This window comes from Eretmochelys imbricata, chromosome 6 (assembly GCF_965152235.1).
Source record: "Eretmochelys imbricata isolate rEreImb1 chromosome 6, rEreImb1.hap1, whole genome shotgun sequence".
Taxonomy (NCBI): Eukaryota; Metazoa; Chordata; order Testudines; family Cheloniidae; genus Eretmochelys; species Eretmochelys imbricata.
This window is the reverse complement of record NC_135577.1, coordinates 104,806,096-104,826,917: the sequence shown is the minus strand read 5'-3', so window position 1 is coordinate 104,826,917 and position 20,822 is coordinate 104,806,096. Positions and strand designations below refer to the sequence as shown.

At 42.0% G+C, this 20,822-nt stretch overlaps 1 protein-coding gene across 1 annotated transcript; it reads left to right on the top strand.

Moving 5' to 3' along the window:
• Positions 1 to 11,987: 11,987 nt before the first annotated feature.
• LOC144266873 (alpha-1-antitrypsin-like) lies at positions 11,988 to 18,994 on the top strand. Its single transcript, XM_077820419.1, has 4 exons — positions 11,988 to 12,657; positions 14,902 to 15,172; positions 17,043 to 17,190; positions 18,803 to 18,994. Exons 1-4 carry the CDS (start codon positions 11,988 to 11,990, stop codon positions 18,992 to 18,994), a joined length of 1,281 nt encoding a protein of 426 aa, XP_077676545.1.
• Positions 18,995 to 20,822: the final 1,828 nt, after the last annotated feature.

The following is a 20,822-nucleotide window of genomic DNA, read 5'->3' as shown; positions in this document are numbered from 1 at the left end:
GGGAATGAACAGAACAGGGCAATTATCGAGTGATCCATCCCCTGTCATCCAGTCCTAGAATCTGGCATTTAGAGGCTTAGAGACACTCAGAGCATGTGGTTGCAACCCTAAAGATTTTGTCTGATAGCCATTGATAGACCCATCCTCCATGAACTTATCTTATTCTTTTTTGAACCCAGTTATACTTTTGGCCTTCACAGCATCCTCTGGTAATGAGTTCCACAGGTTAACTTTGCATTGTATGAAAAAATACTTCTTTTTGTTTGTTTTAAACTTGCTGCCTATTAATTTCGAGTGATCCCAGGTTCTTGTGTTATGTGAAGGAGTAAATAATACTTCCTTAATCACTTTCTCCACACCATCCATGATTTTATAGACCTCTGTCATATCCCCCCTTAGTTGTCTCTTTTCCAAACTGAACAGTCTGTCTTCTTTTTATCTCTCCTCATATGAAAGCTGTTCCAGAACCCTAATCTTTTATGTTGCCCTTCTCTATACCTTTTCCAATTCGAATATATCTTTTTTGAGATGGGGCAACCAGAACTGCTCATAGTACTGAGCAGCCCTCTCTTCCACAACAGCCTGCTGGTGACTCCTGCCTCTCCCATCATCCACTCTCCAAGTGGCTCTCAGTTGAGGGAGTAAGTGTTCAGTCACACAGTTGACCCAGAGACTCACTTGAACTATAAATGTTCTCTGTGATACCAGGCTCCTCCAGGCTATGCTATCTTTGCTAGGTTAGCCCATTTGGGCCAGAGAGGGCCACCAAGCCCACTTACTCCACTCCTAAGCCCATCTAGCCTCTGCTACTTTCCCCACAGGTAGCTCCCCAGACCGACAGAGTGACAATGTGGAGCCCAGAGTAAAAGGGAGGGGGCAAAGAAGGAACAAGTCTGAAGAGACAACTGCCCCGCCGCCTCATGTTGGAGAGAGGAGATCTACACACCTTGGGGCCACCTTCATGTGTGAATCTGGGGACATGAGCTAAACTGGGCCTGATTCTCCCATTTGCAACTTGTGCAGTCACTGACACCTGTATAAGGTGAGTGAAAGACACTGTCAAATCAGAATGGTAGCACTGTGCCCAGGCGCCAATGACTACACTGGGTGCTAGGGAAGGGTAAATCAAGTCCACTGTGCAGTAATGACAGATAAATACTGACTAAAGAATGGCAAACAACACACAACATCTGTGAATAAGTTGGTTTTCCCATCCTCATCAGTACCCAGCCTGTAAATAACTTGAGAGCTGAAATCCATCCTTAGCAGACAGTACTCAGCCAGTTCTGAATTAAAATCACAGTATTTGCATTAAAAAGGAGATCACAAAAATACACTGGCAAACCTATAGTTTTATTTAAACGATTATCATTTTATAAGTTAAACAGACTGCTGGTATCCTGGGTTTTGTCCTTGATTCCTGTGTGAGATTACAAAAAACTGGAACATACTTAAACATTGCATTTACCAGCGCATGTTCTAATCATTTTTATTCAATATAGCAAACACAGTGGAATTTGCCAGTCACTATAGCAACCTATAGTCACTACAAACATAAATGATTCATAGATATTTAGGTCAGAAGGGACCATTATGATCATCTAGTCTGACCCCCCACACAACGCAGGCCACAGAATTTCACCCACCACTCCTGCAAAAAACCTCTCACCTATGTCTGAGCTATTGAAGTCCTCAGATCATGGTTTAAAGACTTCAAGGAGCAGAGAATTCTCCAGCAAGTGACCCGTGCCCCATGCTACAGAGGAAGGCGAAAAACCTCCAGGGCCTCTTCCAATCTGCCCTGGAGGAAAATTCCTTCCCGACCCCAAATATGTGGATCAGCTAAACCCTGAGCATATGGGCAAGATTCACCAGCCAGATACTACAGAAAATTCTTTCCTGGGTAACTCAGATCCCACCCCACCTAATATCCCATCACAGGCCAATGATGCCTTTTTATTTAATTGGGGGGGGATGGTCCCAGTTACTTGCTTTGTCAATGGGACTGTATCTAAGTAATAGGTGGTTAGTTTTATATGCATTACATACACAGTATAAGAGCTACTAAAAGTTTTCTGGGATGGAAACAAGGAATCTCATTTTGAACTATTAAGAAGAGATCTGCCTGCAGTACTTAGCTACCTGAGGTTTGCCATTAGGCCCCAAGCCGGTACTATACACATGTAATTTTACTCACTTGAAACCAATGGGATTATTGAAATTAGTAAAGTTACTCATGCATGTCAGTAGTTGCAAGACTGAGGCTTTAGTGTTCCTCACTGTAACATAAACAGAAATGAGGTGGATGCTGTCAGGGTTCCCTCCCCACTCTGAACTCTGGGGTACAGATGTGGGGACCCTCATGAAAGACCCCCGAAGCTTATTTCTACCATCTTAGGTTAAAAACTTCCCCAAAGCACAAATCCTTCCCTGTCCTTGGATGAGTACTGCTGCCACCAAGTGAGTTAGACAAAGATTCAGGAAAAGGACCACTTGGAGTTCCTGTTTCCCCAAAATATTCCCCCAAATCCCTTCACCCCCTTTCCTGGGGAGGCTTGAGAATAATCTACCAACCAGATAGGTAAACAAGGTGAGCACAAACCAGACCCTTGGGTTTTTAGGACACTAAAAACCAATCAGATTCTTAAAAAACAGAACTTTATTATAAAGGGAAAAAAAATAAAAGAAATACCTCTGTAAAATCAGGATGGAAGGTAATTTTACAGGGTAATAAGATTTAAAACATAGAGGATTCCCCTCTAGGCAAAACTTCAAAGTTACAAAAAAACAGGGATAAACCTTCCTCTTAGCACAGGGAAAATTCACAAGCTAAAACAATAGATAATCTAACACATTTCCTTACAATTTGTAATCTTAGATGCTTAGTTCAGGTATGGCTTTAGGAGATGTATTTTCCATGCCCTGGTTCCTCGCTGACCGGGAGAGAACACAAAGAAACACAAAACAAAAACCTTCCCCCACAGATTTGAAAGTATCTTCTCCCCTTATTGGTCCTTTTGGTCAGGTGCCAACCAGGTTAGCTGAGCATCTTAGCCCTTTACAGGTAAAGGAGGGATTTTATGCTACCCTTAGCTGTATGTTTATGACAGATGCCTATGTCCATTGTGCACAAATCCACATTTAGGGAATGCACACACAGCAAAATTGGGTGCATCATAAAACTAACGTCATCACTGTTTGCTCTGTACAATCACTAAAGTACTGACCCTTAGCTGACCTGGTTAAACTTTACTAGAGGACACCTTGCTTTCACAATGCTTTTTAGCAGCATAAATAGCAAAGCAAAGTGCTGCACAAGCCTGGTGAACACCACAGGATCCTTGGAGTCTGTGGTAAGTAATCATTTTACCATGGGGACTTCAAATGTGTATAACCAGTGTTGCATGCAGTTTATGTTATGCCATTTGATTCACATGGTGGTGCCTTTTGTGATAGCTGGTACAAAGAAATGTGTCTTAAGCAACCATTTCAGGGTGCAATAACCATGATGATATTTAAAATGCACGTAGCGCTTTACCTGATCAGAGCGCTGTAAAAGCACTAATTGACGAATTTTCACAGCAGTTGGGTAAGCAGTTATAGGGTGACACTAATTTAACAGGGACTTAACACAAAAATGTCCCTTGTAGGCAGTGCTGATCTCTATGAGTGAAATCCTGATCACACTGAAGTCAGGGAAAAGCTGCCACTGATTTTAATGAGGGCAAAAATTAATCTCGTGTCTTGGGGAGGGGGAAGTGCTCAAAGAATGGAGCATTCAGGAACTAGGAAATCTGCTCCTTTGTTTTTCCCTGCTTAGAAATTGCTATCTTATAACCAGAATGAAGGATGGGAAGCAGCACCATCTGGTGAATAAGATTATGTATTTGATGGAGGTGTATCTCCTTTGTGCCTTAGCATATTACTAGTACAGCAGTTTTCACCTTGTGTAGTTTGAGCTGGGAATTCTGGAGAACTTGTAAAGGATGCAGGACGTGTGCTCTACAATGTAGGACTTTTTAAGTAGCCAGTACCTAAACTATTCTACAGAAGATTGTATTCAGGGATGTCTGTTTCTGAATCACAGAGATAAAACCATCTCTAGCAAAGGTAAGATAGTGGTATCCAGACAGGGAACAAGTTCCACCAGAGACAGGGCATTTACCCCAGCCCTCCTCTCAGTTTGCTGGTGAGATTTTAATAAGGTGGCTCCAGCGAGTCCCAGGGTTTTCTCCAGCACGCCGCTGGGGAAGCAAGAGCTGCCATTCTCAGTTGTAAGATCAGCGTGACAGGACAAATGCTGACTTAGGTCAGTCAAACATGATTGCCAAGGTCCATTCAAAGCAAATTGCCCTAAGCACCGCCATCCTCTGAGTCTCAGCATGTTCTTGTGTCATTTGCCCGTTTCAACAGAAAGTTCTGCACGGCAAGAGCCACATCTCCTACAACCCCCAGCACTTTGTCGATGCTTAACACAGAACACGAGGGAAACTGAGGAAGAGAGGGGTGAAGTGATTTCTCTAAGGCTACACAGCAAGTCGGTGCAGACCTGGGACAAGAACTCAGACACACCTGACTTTGAATCCTGTGTTTATATCCAGTCTAAACTAGACTGAGATCTACTGATGAAAAGCACTATAAAATAGTGAAATATTATTCTAATTTTGTGCAGGTTGCATTTTATTTGCATTTTAAGAAATTGTAAGGAATTTGGTAACAGAAACCCTGAGTCATAAAGTATGTGTAGGATATTGTAGTTTGTGCTTTATAACAGATTCGGATTTAAACAGTGTCTCTTGCTAATTATAATTATCTGATCTCCTTGCAAATTGTGAAAGGCAAATACAGCAACCACATCAAATATGAAGTCCAAAGCAATGGCTCCCAATCTTACTGGGGGTGGGGGTGGGGGGAAAATACACAAAGCTTGCAGGGCAAAGATTCTATTACAAAGACTATTTCATTGGATATTCCCTTAATCCATGGAGCTTTCAAATCATATTCCTGAATGCATTAAGTGGCTTGCTTCTCACACTGTATACGCCTTAAATAAAATCCCTTTTCAATCAATATATATCCTTGGAACTATCCTTCTTTTATGGGACAAAATGTCAGATTTTAAATGACTGCAGAGGTGTTAATTGCCGACTTTATCTTCAATGATCTCTTGCAACATGTGTTAACTCTTTATGCTTAATAATCTGTTGCACCTTGGATTTAGCTGTGACACTCTAATCACCTTTTGCAAACCTGAAGATGAGCTCTGTGCAGCTCAAAAGCTTGTCTATTTTATCAACAGAATTTGGTCCAGTAAAAGATATTACCTCACCCATCTTGTGTCTCTCAGATTCTAAATGATTTTTTTTTCATTGAAATCAATAGCCATCTTTGCCCCCACCTCTGTTCTTCTCTCAGCTCAATGATAGACTAATAGAGAATCAGAGACAGTGTATCTTAGTGCAGAATTAGGCCCATAATATTGAAAAACTAAATTTTAGTCCAAACAATTATATTTGAATTTCTCTTTCTACCCCTAAAGATCAGTCCAGGTTTCCAAACTGCAGGACTTTCGAAGGAATGCCAAACCCTACATTTTAAAATAATTGTAAAATTAAATGAGCATAAAAATTTAAATCTAGTATCTGAAAGTGTTTGAGAAGATCCCACTCATAACATAATCACTAATAGTTCAGGCAAAGCTTGCACCATTCTTTGGCCTACAGGAACTAATGCCATAATACAAAATATATGCATGTCTGTTTAACTTGCCTGAAGTGTGTATTTGACCAGGCTCATCAGCCATCTGCATAACTATTTCCAATAGGTGGCACTCGACAACATAAGAATAACTTCTCCCAAATGAGAAAACAGATTATAACTGGAAAAAGACCTTTATTTGTGGAGAATTTCAACAATTTTTTTTTAAGAAAAAAAGTTATTCTTCCCCAAACATTTTGTTTGAAAACCAACATATTTTATTCAAAAGCAGAAATATTTCTATTCGGAAAGGCTACCACTGTGCATTATGGGAGTTCTAGTTTGAGGGCTTCACTCTCCCATTCTCCTCTATAGGCCAGATTCTCTGATCAGACTACATCTCCCATGATGCACCATGGTCTCCCCTCAAGGTGAGGGAAGGTGGTTGCATTATAAGAGTTCTTAGCCTTGGTACATCATGTGACATGTAGTCAGGCTGGGGAGCCAGGCCCATAAGAGAGAATGTGGATATGAGGAAACTGAATTGAACTCCATATTGATGGGATAAACAGTTTTTGGCAGAAAAAATATTGATTTTTAGCTAAAATATTTTGTTTATTCAATGAAAAAAATTATTGGGGGAAAAGCAGGCATCTTTTGAAAATAAATTGTTTAATCTAAACCCATTTTCACGGAAATACAGTTTTGATGGAAAATTTTGACCAGCCCTAAAACAGAAATAGCAGACTGACCTGGGTCTTCTGTTTAAGAGTATTCAAGAGTATTTCTAGCATAGTTAAGAACACACATTCTCCTGTTATACTTAGCCAATGCTTTCGCACAAGAGCCTGATTCTGCAAGGTACTAAATGTCCCATGTCATCCACTGAAATTAGTGACAGGTTTCAGAGTAGCAGCTGTGTTAGTCTGTATCCGCAAAAAGAACAGGAGTACTTGTGGCACCTTAGCGACTAACAAATTTATTAGAGCATTAGCTTTCATGAGCTACAGCTCACTTCATCAGATGCATAGAATGGAACATATTGTAAGATATATATATATAAACATACAGATAAGTTGGAAGTTACCATACAAACTGTGAGAGGCTAATTAGTTAAGATGCGCTATTATCAGCAGGAGGAAAAAAAACTTTTGTAGTGAATGTTATGATTCCTGATGTCAGATTTGTGTCCATTTATTCTTTTGCGTAGACACTGTCCGGTTTGGCCAATGTATATGGCAGAGGGGCATTGCTGGCACATGATGGCATATATCACATTGGTAGATGTGCAGGTGAACAAGCCCCTGGTGGCGTGGCTAATGTGATTAGGTCCTATGATGTTGTCACTAGAATAAATATGTGGACAGAGTTGGCATCAGGCTTTGTTGCAAGGATAGGTTCCTGGGTTAGTGTTTTTGCTGTGTGGTGTGTAGTTGCTGATGAGTATTTGCTTCAGGTTGGGGGGCTGTCTGTAAGCAAGGACTGGTCTGTCTCCCAGGATCTGTGAGAGTGAGAGATCATTTTTCAGGATAGGTTGTAAATCTTTGATGACACACTGGAGAGGTTTTAGTTGGGGGCTGAAGATGTGCAGGGGCTCGTTCACGTGCACATCTACCAATGTGATATATGCCATCATGTGCCAGCAATGCCCCTCTGCCATGTACATTGGCCAAACCGGACAGTCTCTATGCAAAAGAATAAATGGACACAAATCTGACATCAGGAATCATAACGTTCAAAAACCACAAAAAGAAAAGGAGGACTTGTGGCACCTTAGAGACTAACAGATTTATTTGAGCATAAGCTTTCGTGCATCTGATGAAGTGAGCTGTAGCTCATGAAAGCTTATGCTCAAATAAATTTGTTAGTCTCTAAGGTGCCACAAGTCCTCCTTTTCTTTTTGCGAATACAGACTAACACGGCTGCTACTCTGAAACCATTCAAAAACTGGTAGGAGAACACTTCAACCTCTCTGGCCACTCAGTAAAAGATTTAAAGATGGCAATTTTGCAACAGAAAAGCTTCAAAAACAGACTCCAACGAGAAACTGCTGAGCGTGAATTAATATGCAAACTAGATACCATTAACTTGGGTTTGAATAGAGACTGGAAGTGACTGGGTCATTACATATATTGAATCTATTTCCTTAAGTTAAGTATCTTCACACCTTCTTGTCAACTGTCTAAATGGGCCATCTTGATTATCACTACAAAAGTATTTTTTCTCCTGCTAATAATAGCTCATCTTAACTAATTAGCCTCTCACAGTTTGTATGATAACTGCCAACTTATCTGTATGTATATATATATATATATATATATATATATATATGTTCCATTCTATGCATCTGATGAAGTGAGCTGTAGCTCACGAAAGCTTATGCTCTAATAAATTTGTTAGTCTCTAAGGTGCCACAAGTACTCATGTTCTTTTTACTGAAATCAATGGAATTGAGCACTTTGCACCATCAGGTCCTTAAAATTTATAATGAATGCTTGAAAAATGCCCTAATTTGTAATTCTTTGGGCCTCAGTTTTGTCATGCACTCCATTCAAACACAGGGCTCACTCCTCAAGAGAGTTCATTGCACAGTCAGGCCCCCACTTGCCTTGTCCTTTACAATTCTGATATAGACAGCCTGGGTCTCTACTGTGTTACACCAGTTTCATTCTGGTATAATTTCACTGACTAGAATACAGCCACACTAGCCTGAAGCTAGAGTTACCAGTGCTGGCATCTTGCATGATTTTATTAAAAAGAAAAGGAGTACTTGTGGCACCTTAGAGACTAACCAATTTATTTGAGCATGAGCTTTCGTGAGCTACAGCTCACTTCATCGGATGCATACCGTGAAAGACGGTATGCATCCGATGAAGTGAGCTGTAGCTCACGAAAGCTCATGCTCAAATAAATTGGTTAGTCTCTAAGGTGCCACAAGTACTCCTTTTCTTTTTGCGAATACAGACTAACACGGCTGTTACTCTGAAACATGATTTTATTGTGAGTCTTGCAATAATTGGTATGTTTCTTAAAGTCCAAGCTCCTGGAGTCAGGTGAAGGTATGAGATTAATCTGTGTGCATGGGAGGCTAGGTTAGATATTAGGAAACACTTTTTAACTACAAGGATAGTTAACCTCTGGAACAGGCTTCCAAGGAAGGTTGTGGAATCCCCATCATTGCAGGTGTTTAAGAACAGGTTGGACAAACACCTATCAGCAATGGTCTAGATTTACTTGGTCCTTCCTCAGCTCAGGGGGCTGGACTTGATGACCACTCAGGGTTCCTTCTGGCCCTACATTTCTATGAATATGTGAGAATCTCAGATTTCAATTTTTTAAAAAAAGTAAATCTCTGGCCCAGAATCAGGCCCACATTATATTAGATTCTGACTATGAATTGAAAATTGAAATGCAACATGATTAACTCTATGAAAGTTAATCAGTCCGCCACAAAAACAACCAAGCCAAGAAAAAAAACCTATTATAATTGTGTAGTGCAAAACAAACTAATCAAAAATTTAAAACAATATACACTAAAACAATACAGAAAACTGGAATTCATATAGAAATACAGCGGTAATTGAAACATCTTGTCTGAGATACTAAAATGGCTTCTTGAACATGGACATTCAAACTCAATATGTATCTCACATTCCAAGTAAATATGAATTGGCTAATAAATCTGCCCATGTAAAATTCCAACAATATTGTATGTTTAGTGTTAGGCACTAAAAGAGATGAGAGCAAAGAATGGTGGTGGCTTTGATGTGAAATGAAATATTCATTGATATCTATGATAACTAGATAAATTGTGACTAGAGCTGAATAAATAGTTCACAATGAATAATTTATCCAAATGTATCCACAGCGTAGGCTTGCAGAGAATCTTTGAGCAGATTAGGCTTAGCTCTGGTTCATGTGTTATGAGAGTTGATTTCTTTTCAAATGGTTTTATTCATATTGTCTGGAGAGCATTTGTGCCAAATATTCAAATTAGGAGCTTTGTAAAACTAGTCAGATAAGTCATGAGGTATTGTTTCTGTGTCCTGACTGGATGAGAACACAAGAATAGCCATCTTAAATAATATGTATGTGAATTTTAAACTTGGTTGCTATGAACACTTGCAGATGTTCTGCTTTTCTGCAATATTTGCAAACAGATGTCTGGTTTTTACAAATATTCACGCTTCTAAAACCCAAAGGATCAGATATTTGCAGAAAGACAATAAAAAGATACAAACACAAAGTGAAGCATATTCCTTTAAAAATTTGAGTGATTATTCACTGAAAATATTTTTGCAATATTTGCCCAGTCCTAGCTGAAATGTTTTTCTATTTGTGGAATGTAACATCATGGAAAGTGGATATTAATGGGGCAAAATAAACCTGCTCCCTGCAGTGAGAGAGCCAAGAGACAGCAGTGAGCAAATACCCTTAATAATACTCTTTGGAGTTGAGTCCCTGCTGGGATGCAAGGCCATTGTTGGTGCAGGGACCTTCAATTTACACCTTCCTGAGTGAACTTTAGTGAATGTTGCCTAGTATTTCTCAAACCAATTCACAACCCTCATGCCATTTGTTTGGTCCAGCTGCAGGTAAATTGATGTTTAGAAAGGAGTTCAGCTCTGATTCCAAACTCACTTGATGATGGGTTTATACTGTCATTAGTGGACAAAGTAATGTACTTCCTGCAACCAGAAGGAAAGAAGGCAAACAGAAATGGGTTGACTCCTATGGGTCTGATCTTAAACCCATTGAAGTCAACAGAAAATAATGTCATTGTCTTCAACGAGCTTTGGATTATGTTCACCCATGTTATCCTGGGACATCTGCCCTTTGAGGTATGAAATACCAGGACATGTTTCTGCCCTCCCCCTCTCCCCCCATCCTACCACATACACCCTGGGTACTACCTGCCCATCCCACCCATGGGAGATGGCACAGCCTCCAGGAACTTCTGCTCCTGGGGTTGCCATGGCTACTGACCTCACCAACCTTGCCATCGGCTGGATCCACCCTGCCGCCACCTCGCGGTCAACCCCACAGACAGTACCTGCATGGTGGTAGCTGTCCACTCCTGGACCCAAGCTCTTCCTGTCCTGCTTGCGGGTCCCAAGCCAACCCATCCCTGCAGTTCCCAGACAGTCTGGAGCCAAAGCTACTCTGTGCAGGCACTGATGCCCCCTGGCTCCCCCCGCCATAGCCTCTAGGGCCTGAGGGAGCCTGCAGGGGTGTGACTGACAACAGTGGGACTTTTAATGTCCTGAGAAGACTTATGGATTTCCTGGGACAGCTACCTAAAAAAAGGGATGACCCCAGGAAAATCAGGATAGCTGGCAACCCTAGTTATCATCTCTTCGGTATGTTGGGAACTGAAATATTATTCTTAACCAAGAGAGCACCTGCTGAAGTTAAAGAGGCCTGTAAAAGGAAATTAACTTTCCAAAATGTCCCTGAGTGTGAAAAAAAACACTTTTTGTAGTGTTGAAAAAAATGAACCCATTCCAGTGGGTTTACTGGTTTCTGAAGGAAAGAACATTATTTCACACTCTTTCTAGAAGAGGTTTTTCACTGAGGCATCTCACTGTTACAAAGAGTGTAAGAGTTTTGGGGTTTGCTATAAAAAGCCAGGCATCCTTCGTTGAAATGCAGCATCTTGGACACCTGACAATAATTAGGGTATTTAAAAGCAGGGATAGAGGAATCAGCTCAGAGGCAATAAGAACCAGTCCAGACATATCCCCTCAACTTGTATTCAGCTTTGGATAGCGATTCCTGCCTAACTCTTCCCCTTTTCTTGGCTCAGAAGATATCTGGATCTCCTAACCCAGTGGTCCTCCTGTTGTGAACAATCTTAGAGCCTTAGAGTCAAAAGCAATCTCCAGCATTGCAGTATTTTGGCTCACAAGAGTTGCCATACTTTAGACAGGCACATGTGTCCATACGAGTAAAGTAGCATCCACTGCATAGTCTCCCCTCTATGTCCTTTGGCCTAAATTAAATACACAGCACCTTCAATGAGCTACCCTTGCTTTTTCTGCAATAACACTGGGTAGTCATGGGGATGAGGGATGTGGAGCAGAGGAGGATCATGTAGGAGAATTGCAGGAAGGTTAAGCACACCATTAAGAACCGAGTTAGGCCACACAAAAATTTAATCACTGAAGAGATAATCACAGGATCACCTATTATATGGGGATGAGAGAGTAATTTTCACTACTAGGTTTATTTATTTATTTTCCACTTACTAACCAATTCATTTTTGCCACACACAGTAGTTCCACTGGAAGATGAAGCCCGTCCTCTATTTGTGTTTGTTACTTGCTGGGCTTCATGCTGTTGTCCATTGCAATCACGGGCCTGACCACCACAATGGACATGACCACCATAAAGATATAGCTCGTGAGGAACACCATGAGGAACACCATGAGGAACATCATCATGAAGGTGACTGCCTCAAACTAGCTCCCAGCAATGCTGATTTTGCATTTAGACTCTACAAGCAGATTACCTCAGAAGCCCCTAAGAAGAACATTTTCTTCTCTCCTGTTAGCATCTCCACTGCCTTTGCAATGCTGGCCCTAGGTGCTAAATCAGCCACTCTGACTCAGATTCTGGAAGGACTTGCCTTTAATCTGACAGAAGTTCAGGAAAAGGAGATACATCATGGTTTCCATGCTCTCATCCACATTCTAAACCATCCTGACGGTGAGCTGCAACTCAATATGGGAAACGCCTTGTTCCTAAAAGAAAAACTGAAAACACTAGAGAAGTTTTTAGCTGATGTCAAAAACCTGTATGAAGCAGAAGCTTTTAGTATCAACTTCAAGAATACTGCAGAGGCTCAGAAACAGATCAATGATTATGTAGAGAAGAAAACACATGGGAAAATTGTTGAATTAGTCAAGGGTCTTGATCCGGAGACTGCAATGATTTTGGTTAGCTATATCTTCTTTAAAGGTAAGTAGATATATACAGACAGATGTCTGTTTAATATGTTTTAGATGGCTGAGTATGATCAGTCTTAGAATCTAAGACAAGAAAACTACAGTTCTTTTTTTTACAATCTATAGGGAACTGTACAGATTGTTAATCTTGTAAACTGACCTATCTTGACAGTTATCAAGTCATTCCATTATGATTTCAAATAAGTGTTGTTGATGTAGAAAGAAATGGGTGGAAAACCAAACGCCCACATCCCTGTTCACCTAACTGTGAAAAGTGGCTGCAGGTTCACGCCGCTATCAGAGGGAACATAAACCCCACCCTGTAGCACAAGGCACACAGAAAACTTGCATCATCATTGAATTTTGGGGCAAAGGGAAGCCCATATGATTCCCCCACAGGTGCATCATTCATCTGGAACTAGAGTGTTCTTTAGAGAGAGTTAGTAATAAGTACAATGTTGCACCCCTCACCTCCCCCCATTTTTGCTTGTAAGCATTAAGGGATGAGCCAACTACCTGATCCTTCTTATCTGTCTCTTTCAAAGGTTGGCCAATCTACTGCAGACAAATATTCAAGGGTGGCCAATCTAGTGCAGACAAATATTTTTCAGACATGCTTCATGCCTTGTCAGCATTAACATTGATGCTGCTACTATATGGTATTGTACAATGGAACTAGTCAGTGTAAGCAGAGTAAAGTGAGTTTTAATGCCCATTATGGGCCTGATCCAAAGCCCACTGAAGTCAATAGGAGTCTTTCCATTGAAGTCAATGAGTTTTGGATCAGGTCCTCTGACCACAACACAGCTAAAGTGGGCTTCAAATGTAAAGTGTTGCATTTACCTTGCAGTGAAACTACGTGTGCTCTCCACAACAGAATGTGAGCCTGTGCCATCTGAATTCAAATCCATGTTATTCAAGTGGGTTCAAAAGAAAGTAAACCAGGTCCCAAGTCTAGGGAAAAAATGAGCAAGTTAAAACACAATTGGTTTTCCTGACAGGACATAATTTGGCCCCAATTATTCATAAACCCACGCAAATAGAGTAATTTTTCGTTCCTCAAAACTACAGGTTTAAAAACATTTAACCGGTCATTCAAAGTTATACGTCTGGGCAATACAGAGATGCCCCTGCATTATTCTAATAAAGGAATAACAATAGTCTTGTGATTAGCACACAGGATTAGGAGTCCAAGTCCAGTTCCCATGGTTTTTAACCTCTCTGTGCCTCCCTGTCTATGAAATAGGGATGATAATACTTCCCTATCTCAGTGGGGAATTGTTAGGGCTCTACCAAATTCACAACTATGAAAAATGCAGCACGGACCATGAAATCAGGTCTCCCCCCGTGAAATCGGGTCTTTTCTGTGCTTTTACCCGCTGCTATACAGATTTCACGGGGAGACCAGAGTTTCTCAAATTGGGGGTCCTGACCCAAAAGGAAGTTGCAGGGAGGTCACTAGATTATTTTTGTGGGGTCATGGTATTGCCACCCTTCCTTCTGCACTGCTGCCTTCAGAGCTGGGCAGCCAGAGAGCGGCGGCTGTTGGCTGGGCACCAAGCTCTGAAGGCAGCACCCCGCCAGCAGCAGCGCAGGAGTAAGGGTGGCAATACCGTCCCACGCCACCCTTCCTTCTGCGCTGCTGCCTTCAGAGCTGGGCCCTCAGTCAGCAGCTGCCGCCCTCCGACCGCCCAGCTCTGCAGGCAGCAGCACAGAAGGAAGGGCGGCAATACCATACCTTGCCATCCTTACTCCTGCGCTGCTGCTGGCAACGGCTCTGCCTTCAGAGCTGGGCAGTTGGAGTACCACAAGCAGCAACGCAGAAGCAAGGGTAGCAGTACTGCAACCCTCCCTACAATAACCTTGCAATCCCCACACACACACGCAACTCCTTTTTGGGTCAGGACCTCTACCATTACAACACCATGAAATCTCAGATTTAAATAGTTGAAATCATGAAATTTACAATTTTTTAAAATCCCATGACTGTGAAATTGACCAAAATGGACTGTGAATTTGGTAGGGCTCTAGGCATTGTAAGGCTTATTGTAATTCTTTAATGTTTCTGGGGTGTTGCACTATGATTAGGCATTTCTGTGGCCTACAAATAAATACATGTTGCAAAACCAATAATCCCTTATAAATAAAAATTAGCTTTTGAATTACATACACACATAACCTTACATGGTTCACCTGGACTGTATGCGTAATTCCTGTTTTCCAGAATATTCAACCGCATTCTCTTTCCTTCTGTTAGGCAAGTGGGAAAAACCTTTTATGCCAGAGGACACTAAAGAAAGAGACTTCTTCGTGGATGAGGAAACAATCGTTAAAGTTCCTATGATGCGCAGAATGGGCATGTTTGTCCACCACTTCGATGTGGAGCTGTCTTGCACAGTGGTCCAACTTTATTACAATGGAAGTGCTACAGCATATTTTATTCTGCCTAATAAAGGAAAAATTAAGCAGGTAGAAGATGCTCTGCGGAAAGAAACTGTGTCCAGATGGGCAACCTCACTCCATCGAAGGTAATCTTTTGGCAATCAGGTACCATTTCAAAGTATTATGGAGTCGCCAGTTCAAGTATGGGGGCCTGGCACGTCTGAAGTGCTGATGTACTTTGAAAAGTGAAACTGTGAAAATGACACTGTGGGGTTTATATCTCTCAGTGACTCCTAATCAGACCTGCTCAGTTTAACAATTTTTTCTCCTAATTGCCAACCCTGCAAACTCACCCTTTGCTTTTAGAGTCAAGTTGGGTTCTTTTTTCGCTCAGGCATTCCCATCAATAAAGATCTTGCAATTGGAATGTATTTAATCATTCTTCCAGTGGTGCATGGGCTGGAATAGAATTCAGCTTTCTTTCTTAGAACTGCATCGGTTCTGCAGGGCTGTCAGGAATAAAAAGTAGTAAAAGTGTGTTTGAGTCACTAATGTAATCAGTTTGCTTGATCAAGAAGATGCAATTTCCACAATCATTTTTCAGGATAGAATTGCATTTTGAAATATCTTGACAAATTGCCAGTGGTATTAACACCTTTCATAAACCAGAATCACAACTAACAGAGAATTCAATCACATGGTTGTAGACCGCAAGAACCTTATTCTCTGAAACAAGTGAAGAAAATTATGACTTAAACTCTTTCACCTAGAAGACAAAGGGAAATGACAGGCTCAAAATGTATTACTTATTCATTTTCTAAATCCGAAGAATACTAGAAAAACTTGCTTTTGACCTGTATATACATTACAAGGATCATTGAATTCCATGATCAACAGGATTTATGGTTATTTGTGGATTTCCTGATTTTCTAGGATTTTATTTTTCAAGCTATAATGTTCTGATGAAGTTCTACTAGCTCCCACTGCTGGAATCAACACCAGCTACAACTTTCCACTGCTGCAACTTGCTGGCAAGAGAAGAGATGCTAGAACCGTTAGAGAAGTTGCATTAGTCAAGTCAGCCTACTTCTGAGTTCCCCATTGATTCACTGTTAATAATCAAGATAAGCCTATTTGCACCCAGGGTTCTCACTACATCTGCCTGAACTCTCTTTTAACAAAGTCTTGTGTTTGCTAAAATAGCTGCAGTTTTGTAAAGCATTTGGTGCGACATCTAATAAAATCATACTAGATAAATTAGTTCACATTGGTTTGAATATGGGCATGGGTTGAAGGAGTGTAATCAAAATGTGCTGATAAAGAGCAATATGGGCCTGATCCAAAGCCTACTGAAGTTAATTGGAATCTCTCAATATGTGTCAGTGGGCTTTGGATCAGGTCCAAAGTCAAGCTGGGCCAGGAGTCCATTGAGGCAGAGATCAGTGTTAGTCTTGGTCATATTTAACAAGTAGGTTAACAATCTGGAAGAAGATGGAAGAAACAGACTAATTTGGTTTGCTTGTGCTAATTAGCTAGATGATACTAAAGGGGGAGGTGTTGCAGAAGTTACTGAGGATACTGAAATATAAAGCGTCACAGTGGAGTTAGAGATATCGGGCAGTAAATTGGATAGCAGCTGGCAATATGATACTCACAAAAAAAAGTTCATGCAATTCTCAGCAGCATATTCTGGAGCATCCTGGGCTAAATTCATCATTGGTGTAAGTCCACTGAAGAGCAACAAAAAATATGAGAGACCACTTGAACTAAATGGCCAATTTTAGACCTGGTGTAATATCACCAAAGCCAGAGGTGTTACATCAGAGATGAGTTCGACCCATTATCTGCATCACCATTTGAAAGCTCTGGAAAGCAGAGGGACAGTACTGTACACAAAGGAGTGTGCCTGCTCCCTGGGGTTTTCTTGTAACAGTCACAGAAGCTAAATAGGGCAGAGTACAGTGTATGAGCTAAGTGAAATATTTTAGCATCTTGTTGTGTTTCTTCTTTTGACAGCTCTGCAATCCTGTACATTCCAAAATTTTCAATCTCTGCTACCTATGATTTAAAGGACCATCTCACCAAAATGGGCATTACTGATGTGTTCACCAAACAAGCTGATCTGTCTGGAATCACTGGGGAACCTGAGCTGCAGGTTTCAAGAGTAAGTTTGCAAATGTGGGGGTTCTCTTTTCCTTTTCAAAATGCCATGTTAAAATGTACCTTGCTTAGCAGAGCGTCATCATGTCTGATTGTCAGTCACAATGGGACAGATCCATCCCTGGCTTAACTCTGCTCAGATCAGGGGGTTTACACCAGGGATGAATTTGGCCGAATGTCAACCTGGATTTCAGCTTAGCCCATTGCACTCTAAGGTGCATCTTCTGCAATAGCCCTTTAACCCTTTTTGAACCAGACTGACCAACTGGATGCTCCAGAGCATATCAGGGTAGGTTCCCCTCCAGAAGAATGAGATGGTGAGCAGGCAGCCTGATTCTCAACAGAAGCTGCCAAAGGTACTTGGAAGATGCTGCCCAGCCTCCTGCCCCAGGAAAGCAGGACTGGATTGCAGGCTGGCCACCCCAGTGAGTCTGGAGGAGGTGCAGGCAGTGGATAGGAAACTAAAGGGTATCCCATTCCTCACAAGATGGCAACTCAAGGTGGGGATATCATGAAGGGGTGGGTCGTAGAGGAGGAAGAGAAGATCTCAGGGTTAAGGGAAACACTTCAGATAAGCATCTATGTTTTTGGACTGATTTCTGGAATTTAACTGGATGTCATTTATATTAGCTGTTCAGATGTGTTTGGCCAAATACTTTCAGTCATTTCCTTTCCCCCAGGCATAAAGAGACTAATGAAAGCAATTTAGATGCTTCTCCCATATTTATTGGTCTTAGAGGACACAAGAGGTACTTATGCCTTGTGCTGGTCCTCTGCACACAGGTGAATTTCAGCCATAATCCCTCAGAAACCAGTTCTCCATTCCTTCAGAGATCTTGGAGATCTGCAATTGAGACTATTTTTTGTAGACTGAAAGAAAAATCTCCTTCATAGAGGGGAGGGTCAAACAGATCCATCATGTCCAGTTTTGGGCACCACACTCCACACAAGAAACATGTGGACAAACTGGAGTCCAGAGGAGAACAACGACAATGAAAAGAAGTATAGAAAACCTGAGGAAAGGTTGAAAGTATTGGACATGTTTAGTCTCGAGAAGACGGGGGGGGGGACATGATGATAGTCTTCAAATATGTAAAAATGTGTTATAACCAAAAATTTTCGTTGATCAATTGTTTTTCATGTCTACCGAGGGTAGACCAAGAAGTAATCAGCTTAGTTTGCAGCAAGGGAGATTTAGGTTAGATATTAGGAAAAACTTTCTAACTATAAAGACGGTTAAGCACTGGAACAGGTTACCTAGGAAGGTTGAGGAATACCCATCATTGGTGTCTTTTAAGAACATGTTGGTGAACATATATCAGGCATGCTCTAGGTATGCTTAATCCTGCCTCAGCACAGGGGGGTGAACTAGACGACCTCTTGAGGTCTCTTCCAGCCCTGAATTTCTATGATCTGATGATCTTGTTTCTCAGATATGCAACAATTGCTAGAATAAGAAAATGTCCTCTCTTTCTGTAGTGTCCATTCAGTCCTGTCCATCTGCCCACTCTTCCCCAGGAGACTTTCTAAACAGCTCTAAAAGCCATCAGGTTCATCTTTACTTACAAGCTACTGTTCTCTGCTCAGAATGGCAATATGTGCTTTATCTCCCACAGGTTGTCCATAAGGCCGTGCTGAACATCGATGAGAGAGGCACAGAGGCGGCAGCAGCCACTGCCATTGAAATAATGCCAATGTCTTTTCCTCACATCATTGAATTCAACTCTCCCTTCCTGGTGCTGATTTATGATAGAGCTACCAACAGCACACTCTTCATTGGAAAGATAAATAACCCTGCTGAGCCTTAAGTGTTATCAATTCAGATGGCTATTCCTAAATAAAGAAGCTTTGCCACCTGAATTAACTGGTTAGAAGTATACTTGCTTCCTTAGTGAATACTTTCGCGCAACATCAGAACCAGTAGCAACTAGTGCTGAAAAAGATAAATTGGGCTTATGCAGCATCGTTATCTGATGTGGGCAGAAAAAGTATTTTTTTAATTAGGACAGCAAACAAAAAACATTTCTGACAGCTGAGAATGAAGAGACTTTAGTAAGATTTCCAGATTCTCCAGCACACAGTCATAGTGATTTGCATCACAATAGAAACTTCTTGTTTAATTTCTGGCTGTCAGCTAATGTTCTTTGGATGAAATGATGAACAATTTTGCTAACAGAGGAGAAGTGGTGTCATTCTGTCATAGCTGGAGACATAGCACTGTTCTGGGAAGTAAAGAGATCTGGAGGTTGGGAAAGGAAGGAGAGAAGAAAAGGGGAGTAGGAGGCTAGCCTTTTACTAGGGTCACCATTGGGGATTGGCAAACCTTTTTTAAAAGTACATAAGAAACTTTTCCCTCCCACCTCAAGCCTTTGCCCATTAGTAGAACTGAGTGGATACCAAATCTTCCTTTAGGGTCTGAAATGAGCGTGCAGCTCCACGTGGAACTGGAAGTGCTAATACTACACCATGAAAAAGGTTGTTCCCACAAGATGTAAATTCAGCAAGCCTGGATAGTTTGGGTGTGTATTTGAACTTCAGCTCTGTTAAGGGTGCACCCATCTCATGAGTCAGTGCAGGGGTATAGCTGGTTGAGCGTGGAGTATGTTTTGGCTGGTAATTATGCAGGCACTGGGGAGTCCTCATCTTTCACTGGCAGACCCGTAGAAAAGATATATCTGGAGATACAGCACAGTTCAGCTGTTTCAATCATTCCTTTTAAAGCAGTTGAGGAATGAATATACACAATGGACCAGATCCTCATAACCAGATATGCAGTGCCGGATTCCACCCTAGTTCCAAGGCAGAACTTAATGCAGATTTAGGGATGTTCTAAATTGTGGTGGCTGTTAATAACCTCCAAAGGGCTGCTCTGGCAACCAAATATCGGATAGGTGTAGCAGCCACACACTCACTTTCTTTCTCCTACCATAACCCCAACAATGAGGTGGTCTCAGAGGGGGTAGAGTAGGAATCATCCTGGCAATTCCACACCCTGAGGGATCACCCCATGTTGGAGGAACTCCCAATTTGCAAGGCAGTCTCAATAAGGGAAAGGATATAGAGCGTGAGTTTTTAGAGGAGGGAAACATGAAGATGACATCAATCTGGAGCATAGATTCGAAGGCCAAAAGGAACCATTTTGATCATCTAGTCCAGGGGTCTCAAACTCAAATGACCATGACGGCCACATGAGGACTAGTACATTGGCCAGAGGGATGCACCACTGACTCCCCCTGCCCCCGCCCCCATTCCACCCCTTCCGTGAGGCCCCACCCCTGCCCCGCCTCTTCCCACCCCTTCCCTGAAATCCCCACCCCAACTCTGCCCCCTCCCTACCCCCAGGGGGTGCAGAAGGGGTGCAGGGTGTGTCAGGGGGCTCAGGGTCGGGGTTGGGGTACAGGAGGGGTGCAGCAGGGGGCTCAGGGTAGGGGGTCGAGGTGCAGGGTGCAGCAGGGGACTTAGGGCAGGGGTTTTGGCTGCAGGAGGGGGTTTGGGGGGTGGGTCTGGCCCAGCGCGCACCGGTGGCAGGAGAGGCTCCCTGCCTGCCCGCCCTGCCCCATGCCACTCCAGGAAGCAGACAAGACCTGCGGGGGGGGATGGGGGGGGGCACAGGGGTTTGTGTGTTGCCTGTCCGTT